The 14,851-nt window shown below is 52.5% G+C and overlaps 1 protein-coding gene across 2 annotated transcripts in view; it reads right to left on the bottom strand.

The window, feature by feature from the left end:
* LOC112241076 (microtubule cross-linking factor 1) overlaps nt 1–14,851 on the bottom strand; it is a 163,007-nt gene that overhangs the window by 37,107 nt on the left and 111,049 nt on the right. For both annotated transcript variants that reach the window (XM_042307838.1, XM_042307836.1), the window contains exons 9-10: nt 6,994–7,227; nt 4,181–4,339 (exon numbers count right to left, since the gene is read on the bottom strand). In XM_042307838.1, coding sequence (XP_042163772.1) covers nt 4,181–4,339; nt 6,994–7,227 — 393 coding nt within the window. The remainder of the gene's footprint in view (nt 1–4,180; nt 4,340–6,993; nt 7,228–14,851) is intronic.

The raw sequence follows: 14,851 nt of genomic DNA, 5'->3' as shown, positions 1-14,851 counted from the left end.
GAATCTCAGACGACACGAAAGAGAGGTTGAACAGGCTAGTAATAGGGGTGGCAACAATTTCGGCAGATAATTTTAGAAAGAAAGGGTCCAGATTGTCTAGCCCGGCTGATTTGTAGGGGTCCAGATTTTGCAGCTCTTTCAGAACATCAGCTGAATGGATTTGGGAGAAGGAGAAATGGGGAAGGCTTGGGCGAGTTGCTGTTGGGGGTGCAGTGCTGTTGTCCGGGGTAGGAGTAGCCAGGTGGAAAGCATGGCCAGCCGTAGAAAAATGCTTATTGAAATTCTCAATTATGGTGGATTTATCATTGGTGACAGTGTTTCCTATCTTCAGTGCAGTGGGCAGCTGGGAGGAGGTGTTCTTATTCTCCATGGACATTACAGTGTCCCAGAACTTTTTTGAGTTAGTGTTGCAGGAAGCAAATTTCTGCTTGAAAAAGCTAGCCTTGGCTTTTCTAACTGCCTGTGTATAATGGTTTCTAGCTTCCCTGAACAGCTGCATATCACGGGGGCTGTTCGATGCTAATGCAGAACGCCATAGGATGTTTTTGTGTTGGTTAAGGGCAGTCAGGTCTGGGGAGAACCAAGGGCTATATCTGTTCCTGGTTCTAAATTTCTTGAATGGGGCATGTTTATTTAAGATGGTTAGGAAGGCATTTTTTAAAAAATATCCAGGCATCCTCTACTGACGGGATGAGATCAATATCCTTCCAGGATACCCCGGCCAGGTCGATTAGAAAGGCCTGCTCGCAGAAGTGTTTCAGGGAGTGTTTTACAGTGATGAGTGGAGGTCGTTTGACCGCTGACCCATTACGGATGCAGGCAATGAGGCAGTGATCGCTGAGATCTTGGTTGAAGACAGCAGAGGTGTATTTAGAGGGGAAGTTGGTTAGGATGATATCTATGAGGGTGCCCGTGTTTAAGGCTTTGGGGAGGTACCTGGTAGGTTCATTGATAATTTGTGTGAGATTGAGGGCATCAAGTTTAGATTGTAGGATGGCTGGGGTGTTAAGCATGTTCCAGTTTAGGTCACCTAGCAGCACGAACTCTGAAGATAGATGGGGGGCAATCAGTTCACATATGGTGTCCAGAGCACAGCTGGGGGCAGAGGGTGGTCTATAGCAGGTGGCAACGGTGAGAGACTTGTTTTTAGAGAGGTGGATTTTTAAAAGTAGAAGTTCAAATTGTTTGGGTACAGACCTGGATAGTAGGACAGAACTCTGCAGGCTATCTTTGCAGTAGATTGCAACACCGCCCCCTTTGGCAGTTCTATCTTGTCTGAAAATGTTGTAGTTTGGAATTAAAATTTCTGAATTTTTGGTGGTCTTCCTAAGCCAGGATTCAGACACAGCTAGAACATCCGGGTTTTCGTTTTCATTAAAAGGCATAATGAATACTTACCACGCTGCACCATGGTCCTCCTCTCTTTCTCCCAACGACGAACGTTACAGTAGTGAAATGCTTGTTTCTAGCTCCAACAGTGCAGTAATGTCTAACAATTCACAACAACACACAGGATACACTGTGGTGTGTTATATGACATGTACCGGGTTATACTGTGGTGTGTTATAGGACATGTACCGGGTTATACTGTGGTGTGTTATATGACATGTACCGGGTTATACTGTGGTGTGTTATAGGACATGTACCGGGTTATACTGTGGTGTGTTATATGACATGTACCAGGTTATACTGTGGTGTGTTATATGACATGTACCAGGTTATACTGTGGTGTGTTGTAGGACATGTACCAGGTTATACTGTGGTGTGTTATATGACATGTACCGGGTTATACTGTGGTGTGTTATATGACATGTACCGGGTTATACTGTGGTGTGTTGTAGGACATGTACCAGGTTATATTGTGGTGTGTTGTAGGACATGTACCAGGTTATACTGTGGTGTGTTATATGACATGTACCGGGTTATACTGTGGTGTGTTATAGGGCATGTACCAGGTTATACTGTGGTGTGTTGTAGGACATGTACCAGGTTATACTGTGGTGTGTTATATGACATGTACCGGGTTATACTGTGGTGTGTTATAGGGCATGTACCAGGTTATACTGTGGTGTGTTGTAGGACATGTACCAGGTTATACTGTGGTGTGTTGTAGGACATGTACCAGGTTATATTGTGGTGTGTTGTAGGACATGTACCAGGATATACTGTGGTGTGTTGTAGGACATGTACCAGGTTATACTGTGGCGTGTTGTAGGACATGTACCAGGTCATACTGTGGTGTGTTGTAGGACATGTACCAGGATATACTACTATACTGTGGTGTGTTGTAGGACATGTACCAGGTTATACTGTGGTGTGTTGTAGGACATGTACCAGGTTATACTGTGGTGTGTTGTAGGACATGTACCAGGCTATATTGTGGTGTGTTGTAGGACATGTACCAGGATATACTGTGGTGTGTTGTAGGACATGTACCAGGTTATACTGTGGTGTGTTGTAGGACATGTACCAGGTTATATTGTGGTGTGTTGTAGGACATGTACCAGGTTATACTGTGGTGTGTTGTAGGACATGTACCAGGCTATACTGTGGTGTGTTGTAGGACATGTACCAGGTTATATTGTGGTGTGTTGTAGGACATGTACCAGGATATACTGTGGTGTGTTGTAGGACATGTACCAGGTTATACTGTGGTGTGTTGTAGGACATGTACCAGGTTATATTGTGGTGTGTTGTAGGACATGTACCAGGTTATACTGTGGTGTATTGTAGGACATGTACCAGGTTATACTGTGGTGTGTTGTAGGACATGTACCATGTTATACTGTGGTGTGTTGTAGGGCAAGTACCAGGTTATACTGTGGTGTGTTGTAGGACATGTACCAGGATATACTGTGGTGTGTTATAGGACATGTACCAGGATATACTACCAGAATATACTGTGGTGTGTTGTAGGACATGTACCAGGTTATACTGTGGTGTGTTATAGGACATGTACCCGGTTATACTGTGGTGTGTTATAGGACATGTACCATGTTATACTGTGGTGTGTTGTAGGACATGTACCAGGATATACTGTGGTGTGTTGTAGGACATGTACCAGGATATACTGTGGTGTGTTGTAGGACATGTACCAGGTTATACTGTGGTGTGTTGTAGGACATGTACCAGGTTATACTGTGGTGTGTTGTAGGACATGTACCAGGTTATACTGTGGTGTGTTGTAGGACATGTACCAGGTTATACTGTGGTGTGTTGTAGGACATGTACCAGGTTATACTGTGGTGTGTTGTAGGACATGTACCAGGTTATATTGTGGTGTGTTGTAGGACATGTACCAGGATATACTGTGGTGTGTACAGTACAAATTGCATCCTAAGTAGAGTGTGATGTGTTCATCCTTGTGCTAAATGCTAACAGGGCTTTGGGAACTGTTTGTGAATGACGGTTTGTGGTTTAAAGCAGCTCCATTTTCAGATCAGTCTACACAAACCACTTCTAGTTGAAGAAATCACAACAGTAGAAAGACTAGAGCACTTTAGATTCTGTTAATGAAACACACACACACACACACACACACACACACACACACACACAGTATGGCTGATGAGTGATAGCTTAATTTCTCTTTGACTGTGAGACATTGGTCATTCTTCACAGTTCAGCGAACAAGTAGAATGCATGCATCTAAATCATGAATGATAATAATACACATGAACTGTATTCTACTCTGACACACAGTGAGCTCATCAAGCAGGTTGATATCTAGCCTGAGGAAATAACACATCATATAGCCAGGTCAAATAGTTACTATGTTTGCCTCCTTGTATTTTTTGGTATTTCAATAATGAGCCGTGCTGAAGTAGTACTATATTATAAATGGCGATTGTAGCTAGTCAAAAACTAACAGGGTTGCAGGGTAGCCTAGTGGTTAGAGCGTTGGGCTAGTAACCGAAAGGTCAAAACATAACAGATGGAAACAGATAACATGAACGGCTACAGGAATCAAGTTTCTACTCGGCGAGAGAAACTGCCTCCTGCAAAATGATTGCATGTCTCTTCACTGGCCAACATGCCTTTAGTACCGTAGCTGGGAAGGCAACGTTCAGATACTGTGCGCAGAGACAGGAAATAGTATTATTTGGATCGTTGAACTCCACTGTACTTGAACAGACTTTGTGCTCATTCAAAGTGCACTTTAACCTTTGAGTGTATCTACCTGTGTCTGGTTCTGCAGGCGTTCAGTGGAGGGGAGTTGGGTTGTGGAGTCAGGCTCGGAGCAGTCTATCTGAGGTAGCTGGGTAAACGACCTGTCCCTGTCCTCTCTCTCCGTCTCTCCCTCTCCGTGCTCCAAGATCAGCTCTGGAATACCCTCCATCTTCTCATGGTGGGACAGACAGGACATGGAATAACAAGGATATTAAACAACCACAGACACGGAATAACACGGTTATTAAACACACCTACAGACACAGAATAACAAGGTTATTAAACACAACTACAGACACGGAATAACAAGATTATTAAACACAACTACAGACACAGAATAACAAGGTTATTATACAACTACAAAGCAGGAAGAGGAGCAGTAAATCAGTGAACTAACCAACCAACCAACAAACTGAGAGTCAGTCAATCAATCACTCAGTTGACCAATCAAACGACGCGATCCTGCGCTGATGATTGATTGAGTGTTTTGAGCTAGATGTCAACCCTCCTCCTGGAGAACTATTGGGACTGCAGGCTTTTGCGCCAGCCCTGTTATACACTGTTTGGTCACTGTGTTCTAACCAAAGGTACTCAGCTCAATCCTCCTAAGTGATCGACTGCCTTTTGGTTTGTTCCTTAGGAGCCCTCCTGAGCAAGCACGTGGACAGATAAGACTCGACCAGGACTGGAGCTCCTGAGCAGGCACGTGGACAGATAAGACTCGACCAGGACTGGAGCTCCTGAGCAGGCACGTGGACAGATAAGACTCAACCAGGACTGGAGGTCCTGAGCAGGCACGTGGACAGATAAGACTCGACCAGGAGCTCCTGAGCAGGCACGTGGACAGATAAGACTCAACCAGGACTGGAGCTCCTGAGCAGGCACGTGGACAGATAAGACTCAACCAGGACTGGAGCTCGTGAGCAGGCACGTGGACAGATAAGACTCAACCAGGACTGGAGCTCCTGAGCAGGCACTTGGACAGATAAGACTCGACCAGGACTGGAGCTCCTGAGCAGGCACGTGGACAGATAAGACTCGACCAGGACTGGAGCTCCTGAGCAGGCACGTGGACAGATAAGACAACCAGGACTGGAGCTCATGAGCAGGCATTTGGACAGATAAGACTCGACCAGGAGCTCCTGAGCAGGCATTTGGACAGATAAGACTCGACCAGGACTGGAGCTCCTGAGCAGGCACTTGGACAGATAAGACTCGACCAGGACTGGAGCTCCTGAGCAGGCACGTGGACAGATAAGACTCGACCAGGACTGGAGCTCCTGAGCAGGCACGTGGACAGATAAGACTCGACCAGGACTGGAGCTCCTGAGCAGGCACGTGGACAGATAAGACTCAACCAGGACTGGAGGTCCTGAGCAGGCACGTGGACAGATAAGACTCGACCAGGACTGGAGCTCCTGAGCAGGCACGTGGACAGATAAGACTCAACCAGGACTGGAGGTCCTGAGCAGGCACGTGGACAGATAAGACTCGACCAGGACTGGAGCTCCTGAGCAGGCACGTGGACAGATAAGACTCGACCAGGACTGGAGCTCCTGAGCAGGCACGTGGACAGATAAGACTCAACCAGGACTGGAGGTCCTGAGCAGGCACGTGGACAGATAAGACTCGACCAGGAGCTCCTGAAGATGATGGTGTTGTGTCTGAACTGCAGGCACGTGGACAGATAAGACTCAACCAGGACTGGAGCTCCTGAGCAGGCACGTGGACAGATAAGACTCAACCAGGACTGGAGCTCGTGAGCAGGCACGTGGACAGATAAGACTCAACCAGGACTGGAGCTCCTGAGCAGGCACTTGGACAGATAAGACTCGACCAGGACTGGAGCTCCTGAGCAGGCACGTGGACAGATAAGACTCCCAGACCAGGACTGGAGCTCCTGAGCAGGCACGTGGACAGATAAGACAACCAGGACTGGAGCTCATGAGCAGGCATTTGGACAGATAAGACTCGACCAGGAGCTCCTGAGCAGGCATTTGGACAGATAAGACTCGACCAGGACTGGAGCTCCTGAGCAGGCACTTGGACAGATAAGACTCGACCAGGACTGGAGCTCCTGAGCAGGCACGTGGACAGATAAGACTCGACCAGGACTGGAGCTCCTGAGCAGGCACGTGGACAGATAAGACTCGACCAGGACTGGAGCTCCTGAGCAGGCACGTGGACAGATAAGACTCGACCAGGACTGGAGCTCCTGAGCAGGCACGTGGACAGATAAGACTCGACCAGGACTGGAGCTCCTGAGCAGGCACGTGGACAGATAAGACTCGACCAGGACTGGAGCTCCTGAGCAGGCACGTGGACAGATAAGACTCCGCCAGGACTGGAGGTCCTGAGCAGGCACGTGGACAGATAAGACTCGACCAGGACTGGAGCTCCTGAGCAGGCACGTGGACAGATAAGACTCGACCAGGACTGGAGCTCCTGAGCAGGCACGTGGACAGATAAGACTCAACCAGGACAGGAGCTCCTGAGCAGGCACGTGGACAGATAAGACTCAACCAGGAGCTCTTGCCTTTTAGTCCTCCTATGAATTACTTTTACATTTATTTTGAGTCTCATGAGTGAGTGTGTCGTTGCAGAAAATTAGGCCTGGAAATGTTGAAATAAATAAATGGGTAGTTCCCCTGTCTCTGTCCTCTTCCCCAGCCTCCAGACTAAACTACCTGGGGTTCAGCCTCTACCTCTAGCCAGTCATCTCACCTCTGCGTGTGCGGTCTCCTCCTCTGCCTCTGTCCTTTTCCCCAGCCTCCAGACTAAACTACCTGGGGTTCAGCCTCTACCTCTAGCCAGTCATCTCACCTCTGCGTGTGCGGTCTCCTCCCCTGCCTCTGTCCTCTTCCCCAGCCTCCAGTGCATAAGGATCCAGCGTAGCTTCATATAGAAGATGATGGTGTTGTGTCTGAACAACCGGACCTCCTGCTGCAGTAGGGTTCTTTCCTGGACCCAGGGAGCCTCGTGGGCCTGCAGGCCAGTAAGATCCAGACCCCCCCTGGGCCTCACACCCTGCGGATCCAGCCGCCTCCGCTCCTCATCCTGGTGGGACATAGGGAGGGAGTGGAGGTTGGGAGGGAGGGAAGGGGTGATAAGAGGAAGAGAGGAGGAGGGGTGGTGGTGATATGTGGGGTAGGGAGATAGGGAGGGGAACATTTTGTTATTCTCCAGTATTTCCTCATTGTTGTGGGTAGGGAGGTGGAAAGGGGGGGGGTTAAGGTCAGGAGTTTTCCCCACATGACCCCTAGTTGAAAACTACTGTATATCTAGGTCCCAGAGTTTTTCAACGGTCCTGGAGGATTCCATGACCATGTGACCTAACCAGGAAAAACTCTGAGCCCTGAAGAAAGTCTTTAACCAGGCCCCAGAGCCCTGAAGTATGTAGCCTACACTCCCATACATATTTATTATTTACAGTAAATACACTCCCCTACATATTTATTATTTACAGTATATACACTCCCCTACATATTTATTATTTACAGTATATACACTCCGCTATGTATATTATTTACAGTATATACACTCCGCTATGTATATTATTTACAGTATATACACTCCGCTATGTATATTATTTACACTATGTACACTCCCATACATATTTATTATTTACACTATGTACACGTCCCTACATATTCATTATTTACAGTATGTACACTCCCCTAAGTATTTATTATTTAGTCTCTAACCCAATAGACTGTAGAGTACAGTACATAACCCTAGTGACGTCTCTAACCCAATAGACTGTAGAGTACAGTACATAACCCTAGTGACGTCTCTAACCCAATAGACTGTAGAGTACAGTACATAACCCTAGTGACGTCTCTAACCCAATAGACTGTAGAGTACAGTACATAACCCTAGTGACGTCTCTAACCCAATAGACTGTATAGTACAGTACATAACCCTAGTGACGTCTCTAACCCAATAGACTGTAGAGTACAGTACATAACCCTAGTGACGTCTCTAACCCAATAGACTGTATAGTACAGTACTCTCTAAATGTCATCACAAAAACATGACAGAATTATCTACGTACCTACAGGAAAACCAATTCATTTAAGTTTCTACTCTCAGACTGACTGATGTGAAGCAGATATGAGCGATAATATATTACACTGGGACTGTGTTCTAATGGGACTGTGTTCTAATGGGACTGTGTTCTAATAGGACTGTGTTCTAATGGGACTGTGTTCTAATGGGAATGTGTTCTGTGTTCTAATGGGACTGTGTTCTAATGGGACAATGTTCTAATGGGACAATGTTCTGTGTTCTAATGGGACTGTGTTCTAATGGGACTGTGTTATAATGGGACTGTGTTCTGTGTTCTAATGGGACTGTGTTCTAATGGGACTGTGTTCTAATGGGACTGTGTTCTGTGTTCTAATGGGACTGTGTCCTGTGTTCTAATGGGACTGTGTTCTGTGTTCTAATGGGACTGTGTTCTGTGTTCTAATGGGACTGTGTTCTGTGTTCTAATGGGACTGTGTTCTAATGGGACTGTGTTCTAATGGGACTGTGTTCTGTGTTCTAATGGGACTGTGTTCTGTGTTCTAATGGGACTGTGTTCTGTGTTCTAATGGGACTGTGTTCTAATGGGACTGTGTTCTAATGGGACTGTGTTCTGTGTTCTAATGGGACTGTGTTCTAATGGGACTGTGTTCTAATGGGACTGTGTTCTAATGGGACTGTGTTCTAATGGGACTGTGTTCTGTGTTCTAATGGGACTGTGTTCTGTGTTCTAATGGGACTGTGTTCTAATGGGACTGTGTTCTAATGGGACTGTGTTCTAATGGGTGTTCTGTGTTCTAATGGGACTGTGTTCTAATGGGGCTGTGGTCTAATGGGACTGTGTTCTGTGTTCTAATGGGACTGTGTTCTAATGGGACTGTGTTCTAATGGGACTGTGTTCTAATGGGACTGTGTTCTAATGGGACTGTGGTCTAATGGGACTGTGTTCTAATGGGACTGTGTTCTAATGGGACTGTGTTCTGTGTTCTAATGGGACTGTGTTCTGTGTTCTAATGGGACTGTGTTCTAATGGGACTGTGTTCTAATGGGACTGTGTTCTAATGGGACTGTGTTCTGGGACTGTGGTCTAATGGGACTGTGTTCTAATGGGACTGTGTTCTAATGGGACTGTGTTCTAATGGGACTGTGGTCTAATGGGACTGTGTTCTGTGGTCTAATGGGACTGTGTTCTGTGTTCTGATGGGGCTGTGTTCTAATGGGACTGTGTTCTAATGGGACTGTGTTCTAATGGGACTGTGTTCTAATGGGACTGTGATCTAATGGGACTGTGTTCTAATGGGACTGTGTTCTGTGTTCTAATGGGACTGTGTTCTGTGTTCTAATGGGACTGTGTTCTGATGGGACTGTGTTATAATGGCCTCTCCCTCTCTCCCCCCTCCCCCTCCCATCTCTCCCTCCTCTCTCTCTCTCTCCCTCTGCCCTCTCTCTCTCTCTCTCCCTCTGCCCTCCTCTCTCCCCCTGCCCTCCTCTCTCTCTCTCTCTCTCTCTCTCTCTCTCTCTCTCCCATCCTCTCTCTCCCCCCATGCCCTCCTCTCTCTCTCTCCTCCCCATGCCCTCCTCTCTCTCTCTCTCCCCTGCCCTCCTCTCTCTCTCTCTCTCTCTCTCTCTCCCCCTGCCCTCCTCTCTCTCTTTCTCCCCCCTGCCCTCCTCTCTCTCCCCTGCCCTCCTCTCTCTCTCTCTCCCCCCTGCCCTCCTCTCTCTCTCTCTCTCTCTCTCTCTCTCTCTCCCCCTGCCCTCCTCTCTCTCTCTCTCTCTCTCTCTCTCTCTCTCTCTCTCTCTCTCCCATCCTCTCCTCTCTCCCCCCCCCTGCCCTCCTCTCTCTCTCTCCCCCTGCCCTCCTCTCTCTCTCTCTCTCTCTCCCCCTGCCCTCCTCTCTCTCTCTCCCATGCCCTCCTCTCTCTCTCTCTCCCCTGCCCTCCTCTCTCTCTCTCTCTCTCTCTCTCTCTCTCTCCCTGCCCTCCTCTCTCTCTTTCTCCCCCTGCCCTCCTCTCTCTCTCTCCCCCTGCCCTCCTCTCTCTGCTCTCTCTCTCTCCCTGCCCTCCTCTCTCTCTCTCTCTCTCTCTCTCTCTCCCCCCTGCCCTCCTCTCTCTCTCTCCCCCTGCCCTCCTCTCTCTCTCTCTCCCCCTGCCCTCCTCTCTCTCTCTCCCTGCCCTCCTCTCTCTCTCTCCCCCTGCCCTCCTCTCTCTCTCTCCTCCCCTGCCCTCCTCTCTCTCTCTCCCCCCTGCCCTCCTCTCTCTCTCTCCCCCTGCCCTCCTCTCTCTCTCTCCCCCTGCCCTCTTCTCTCTCTCCCCCCATGCCCTCCTCTCTCTCTCTCCCCCTGCCCTCCTCTCTCTCTCTCCCCCTGCCTCCTCTCTCTCCCCCTTGCCCTCCTCTCTTTCTCCCCCTGCCCTCCTCTCTCTCTCTCCCCCCCCCCCTGCCCTCCTCTCTCTCTCTCCCCTCTGCCCTCCTCTCTCTCTCCCCCCATGCCCTCCTCTCTCTCCCCCCCATGCCCTCCTCTCTCTCTCCCCCCTACCCTCCTCTCTCTCTCCCCTCTGCCCTCCTCTCTCTCTCTCTCCCCCTGCCCTCCTCTCTCTCTCTCTCCCCTGCCCTCCTCTCTCTCTCTGCCCTCCTCCTCTCTCTCCCCCCTCCCCCATGCCCTCTCTCTCTCTCTCTCTCCCCTGCCCTCCTCTCTCTCTCTCCCCCCTACCCTCCTCTCTCCCCCCCCCTGCCCTCCTCTCTCTCTCTCCCCCCTGCCCTCCTCTCTCTCTCTCTCTCTCTCTCTCTCTCTCTCCCCCCCCATGCCCTCCTCTCTCTCTCCTCCCCCCTGCCCTCCTCTCTCTCTCTCCCCCTGCCCTCCTCTCTCTCTCTGCCCCTGCCCTCCTCTCTCTCTCTGCCCCTGTGCCCTCCTCTCTCTCTCTCCCCCTGCCCTCCTCTCTCTCCCCTCTCCCCCTCTCCCTCTCCTTGACCTCCTCTCTCTCTCTCCCCCCAGCCCTCCTCTCTCTCTCCCCCCTGCCCTCCTCTCCCCCTGCCCTCCTCTCTCTCTCCCCCTACCCTCCTCTCTCTCCTCCCCCTACCCTCCTCTCTCTCTCCCCCCTGCCCTCCTCTCTCTCTCCCCCCATGCCCTCCTCTCTCCCCCCCCTGCCCTCCTCTCTCTCTCTCTCCCCCCCATGCCCTCCTCTCTCTCTCCCCCCCCTGCCCTCCTCTCTCTCTCTCTCCCCCCATGCCCTCCTCTCTCTCTCTCCCCCCCTGCCCTCCTCTCTCTCTCCCCTCCCCCCTGCCCTCCTCTCTCTCTCCCCCATGCCCTCCTCTCTCTCTCCCCCCCATGCCCTCCTCTCTCTCTCTCTCTCCCCCCCCTCTCCTCTCTCTCCCCCCAGCCCTCCTCTCTCTCTCCCCCCCATGCCCTCCTCTCTCCCCCCTGCCCTCCTCTCTCTCTCCCCCTACCCTCCTCTCTCTCTCTCCCCCCTCTGCCCTCCTCTCTCTCCCCCCCCTGCCCTCCTCTCTCTCCCCCCTGCCCTCCTCTCTCTCTCTCTCCCCCACATGCCCTCTCTCTCTCTCTCTCTCTCTCTCTCTCTCTCCCCCCATGCCCTCCTCTCTCTCTCCCCCCCTGCCCTCCTCTCTCTCTCCCCCCTGCCCTCCTGTCTCTCTCTGCCCCTGCCCTCCTGTCTCTCTCTCTGCCCCTGCCCTCCTCTCTCTCTCTGCCCCCTGCCCTCCTCTCTCTCTCTCCCCCTGCCCTCCTCTCTCTCCCCCTCCTCCCTCCCCCACCATGACCTCCTCTCTCTCTCTCTCTCCCCAGCCCTCCTCTCTCTCTCTCCCCCCCCTGCCCTCCTCTCCCCCTGCCCTCCTCTCTCTCTCTCCCCCCTACCCTCCTCTCTCTCCCCCTACCCTCCTCTCTCTCCCCCATGCCCTCCTCTCTCTCCCCCCCTGCCCTCCTCTCTCCCCCCCTGCCCTCCTCTCTCTCTCTCTCCCCACATGCCCTCCTCTCTCTCTCCCCCCCATGCCCTCCTCTCTCTCTCTCTCCCCCCATGCCCTCCCTCTCTCTCTCTCCCCCCCTGCCCTCCTCTCTCTCTCCCCCCATGCCCTCCTCTCTCTCTCCCCCCATGCCCTCCTCTCTCTCTCCCCCATGCCCTCCTCTCTCTCTCTCTCTCTCTCCCCCCCATGCCCTCCTCTCTCTCCCCCCCCAGCCCTCCTCTCTCTCTCCCCCATGCCCTCCTCTCTCCCCCCCCCCTGCCCTCCTCTCTCTCTCCCCCTACCCTCCTCTCTCTCCCCCATGCCCTCCTCTCTCTCCCCCCCATGCCCTCCTCTCTCTCCCCCCTGCCCTCCTCTCTCTCTCTCTCCCCCCATGCCCTCCTCTCTCTCTCCCCCCCCCATGCCCTCCTCTCTCTCTCTCTCCCCCCCCTGCCCTCCTCTCTCTCTCTCCCCCCATGCCCTCCTCTCTCTCTCCCCCCATGCCCTCCTCTCTCTCTCCCCCCCATGCCCTCCTCTATCTCTCTCTCTCCCCCCCCATGCCCTCCTCTCTCTCCCCCCATGCCCTCCTCTCTCTCTCCCCCCCCCTGCCCTCCTCTCTCCCCCCTGCCCTCCTCTCTCCCCCCATGCCCTCCTCTCTCTCCCCCATCTCTCTCTCTCCCCCTGCCCTCCTCTCTCTCTCTCCCCCTGCCCTCCTCTCTCCCCCCCATGCCCTCCCTCTCTCTCTCTCTCCCCCCTGCCCTCCTCTCTCTCTCCCCCCTGCCCTCCTCTCTCTCTCCCCCTGCCCTCCTCTCTCTCTCCCCCCTGCCCTCGTCTCTCTCTCTCTCTCTCTCTGTCTCTCTCTCCCCCTGCCCTTCTCTCTCTCTCCCCCATGCCCTTCTCTCTCTCATTCCCCCCTTGCCCTCCTCTCTCTCTCTCTCCCCTCCCTCTCTCCCCCCATGCCCTCCTCTCTCTCTCTCCCCCTGCCCTCCTCTCTCTCTCTCCCCATGCCCTCCTCTCTCTCTCTCCCTGCCCTCCTCTCTCTCTCTCTCCCTGCCCTCCTCTCTCTCTCTCCCCCTGCCCTCCTCTCTCTCTCTCTCTCTCTCTCCCCCTGCCCTTCTCTCTCTCCCCTGCCCTCCTCTCTCTCCCCCCTGCCCTCCTCTATCTCTCCTCCCTGCCCTCCTCTCTCTCTCTCCCCCCTGCCCTCCTCTCTCTCCCTCCCCCTGCCCTCCTCTCTCTCCCCCCTTGCCCTGCCCTCCTCTCTCTCCCCCCCATGCCCTCCTCTCCCTCTCCCCCCCATGCCCTCCACTCTCTCTCCCCCTGCCCTCCTCTCTCTCTCTCTCTCTCTCTCTCTCCCCCTGCCCTCCTCTCTCCCTCTCTCTCTTTCCCCCCTGCCCTTCTCTCTCTCTCCTCCCCCCTGCCCTCCTCTCTCTCTCTCTCCCCTGCCCTCCTCTCTCTCTCTCTCTCTCTCTCCCCCTGCCCTCCTCTCTCTCTCCCTCTCCTCTCCCCCCCTGCCCTCCTCTCTCTCTCCCTCTCTCTCCCCCTGCCCTCCTCTCTCTCTCTCTCCCCCTGCCCTCCTCTCTCTCTCTCCCCTCCCCTGCCCTCCTCTCTCTCTCTCTCCTCCCTGCCCTCCTCTCTCTCTCTCTGCCCCCTGCCCTCCTCTCTCTCTCTCCCCCCTGCCCTCCTCTCTCTCTCCCCTGCCCTCCTCTCTCTCTCCTCTCTCTCCCCCTGCCCTCCTCTCTCTCTCTCCCTCTCTCTCTCCCCTGCCCTCCTCTCTCTCTCCCTCCTCTCTCTCCCCCTGCCCTCCTCTCTCTCTCCTCTCTCTCTCCCTGCCCCCTCCTCTCTCTCTCCCTCTCTCTCCCCCCTGCCCTCCTCTCTCTCTCCCTCTCTCCCCCTGCCCTCCTCTCTCTCTCTCTCTCTCTCTCTCTCTCTCTCTCCCCCTGCCCTCCTCTCTCTCTCTCTCTCTCTCTCCCCTGCCCTCCTCTCTCTCTCTCTCTCTCCCCCTGCCCTCCTCTCTCTCTCTCTCTCTCTCTCCTGCCCTCCTCTCTCTCTCTCTCTCTCTCTCTCTCTCCCTGCCCTCCTCTCTCTCTCTCTCTCTCTCTCCCTGCCCTCCTCTCTCTCTCTCTCTCTCTCTCTCTCTCTCTCTCTCCCTGCCCTCCTCTCTCTCTCTCTCTCCCTGCCCTCCTCTCTCTCTCTCTCTCTCTCCCCCTGCCCTCCTCTCTTTCTCCTCAAATGTAAATCACACAGAGCAGTAATCCTACTATACCAAAGCTGTTTTTTCATTCATCCTCTCATTCATTCACTCTCTCCACCTCACAGATTATGTTAGAGGGGAAACTGAAATCCCACCTCCCAACTGTAACAACATATTTAGAAACCACGTCCCTGGTCAGAGTGTTTATCGTTACATAATAGTGTCCAATTTCTCTAGGACAGTATAAGCCATCAGGTCCTCGATGACCTTTTCTGCTCTCGGTGGCTGAGCTAAAGCATGTTTATCAAACAGAGAATACTGTGTTCTGATGGGGCTGTGTTCTAATGGGACTGTGGTCTAATGGGACTGTGGTCTGTGTACTAATGGGACTGTGTTCTAATGGGACTGTGTTCTAATAGGACTGTGGTCTAATAGGACTGTGGTCTAATGGGACTGTGTTCTGTGTTCTAATGGGACTGTGGTCTAATGGAACTGTGTTCTAATGGGACTGTGTTCTAA

This window comes from Oncorhynchus tshawytscha, linkage group LG28 (genome assembly GCF_018296145.1).
Source record: "Oncorhynchus tshawytscha isolate Ot180627B linkage group LG28, Otsh_v2.0, whole genome shotgun sequence".
Lineage (NCBI taxonomy): Eukaryota > Metazoa > Chordata > Actinopteri > Salmoniformes > Salmonidae > Oncorhynchus > Oncorhynchus tshawytscha.
The sequence above is the reverse complement of the archived record's forward strand: the minus strand, read 5'-3'. Positions and strand labels throughout refer to the sequence as shown.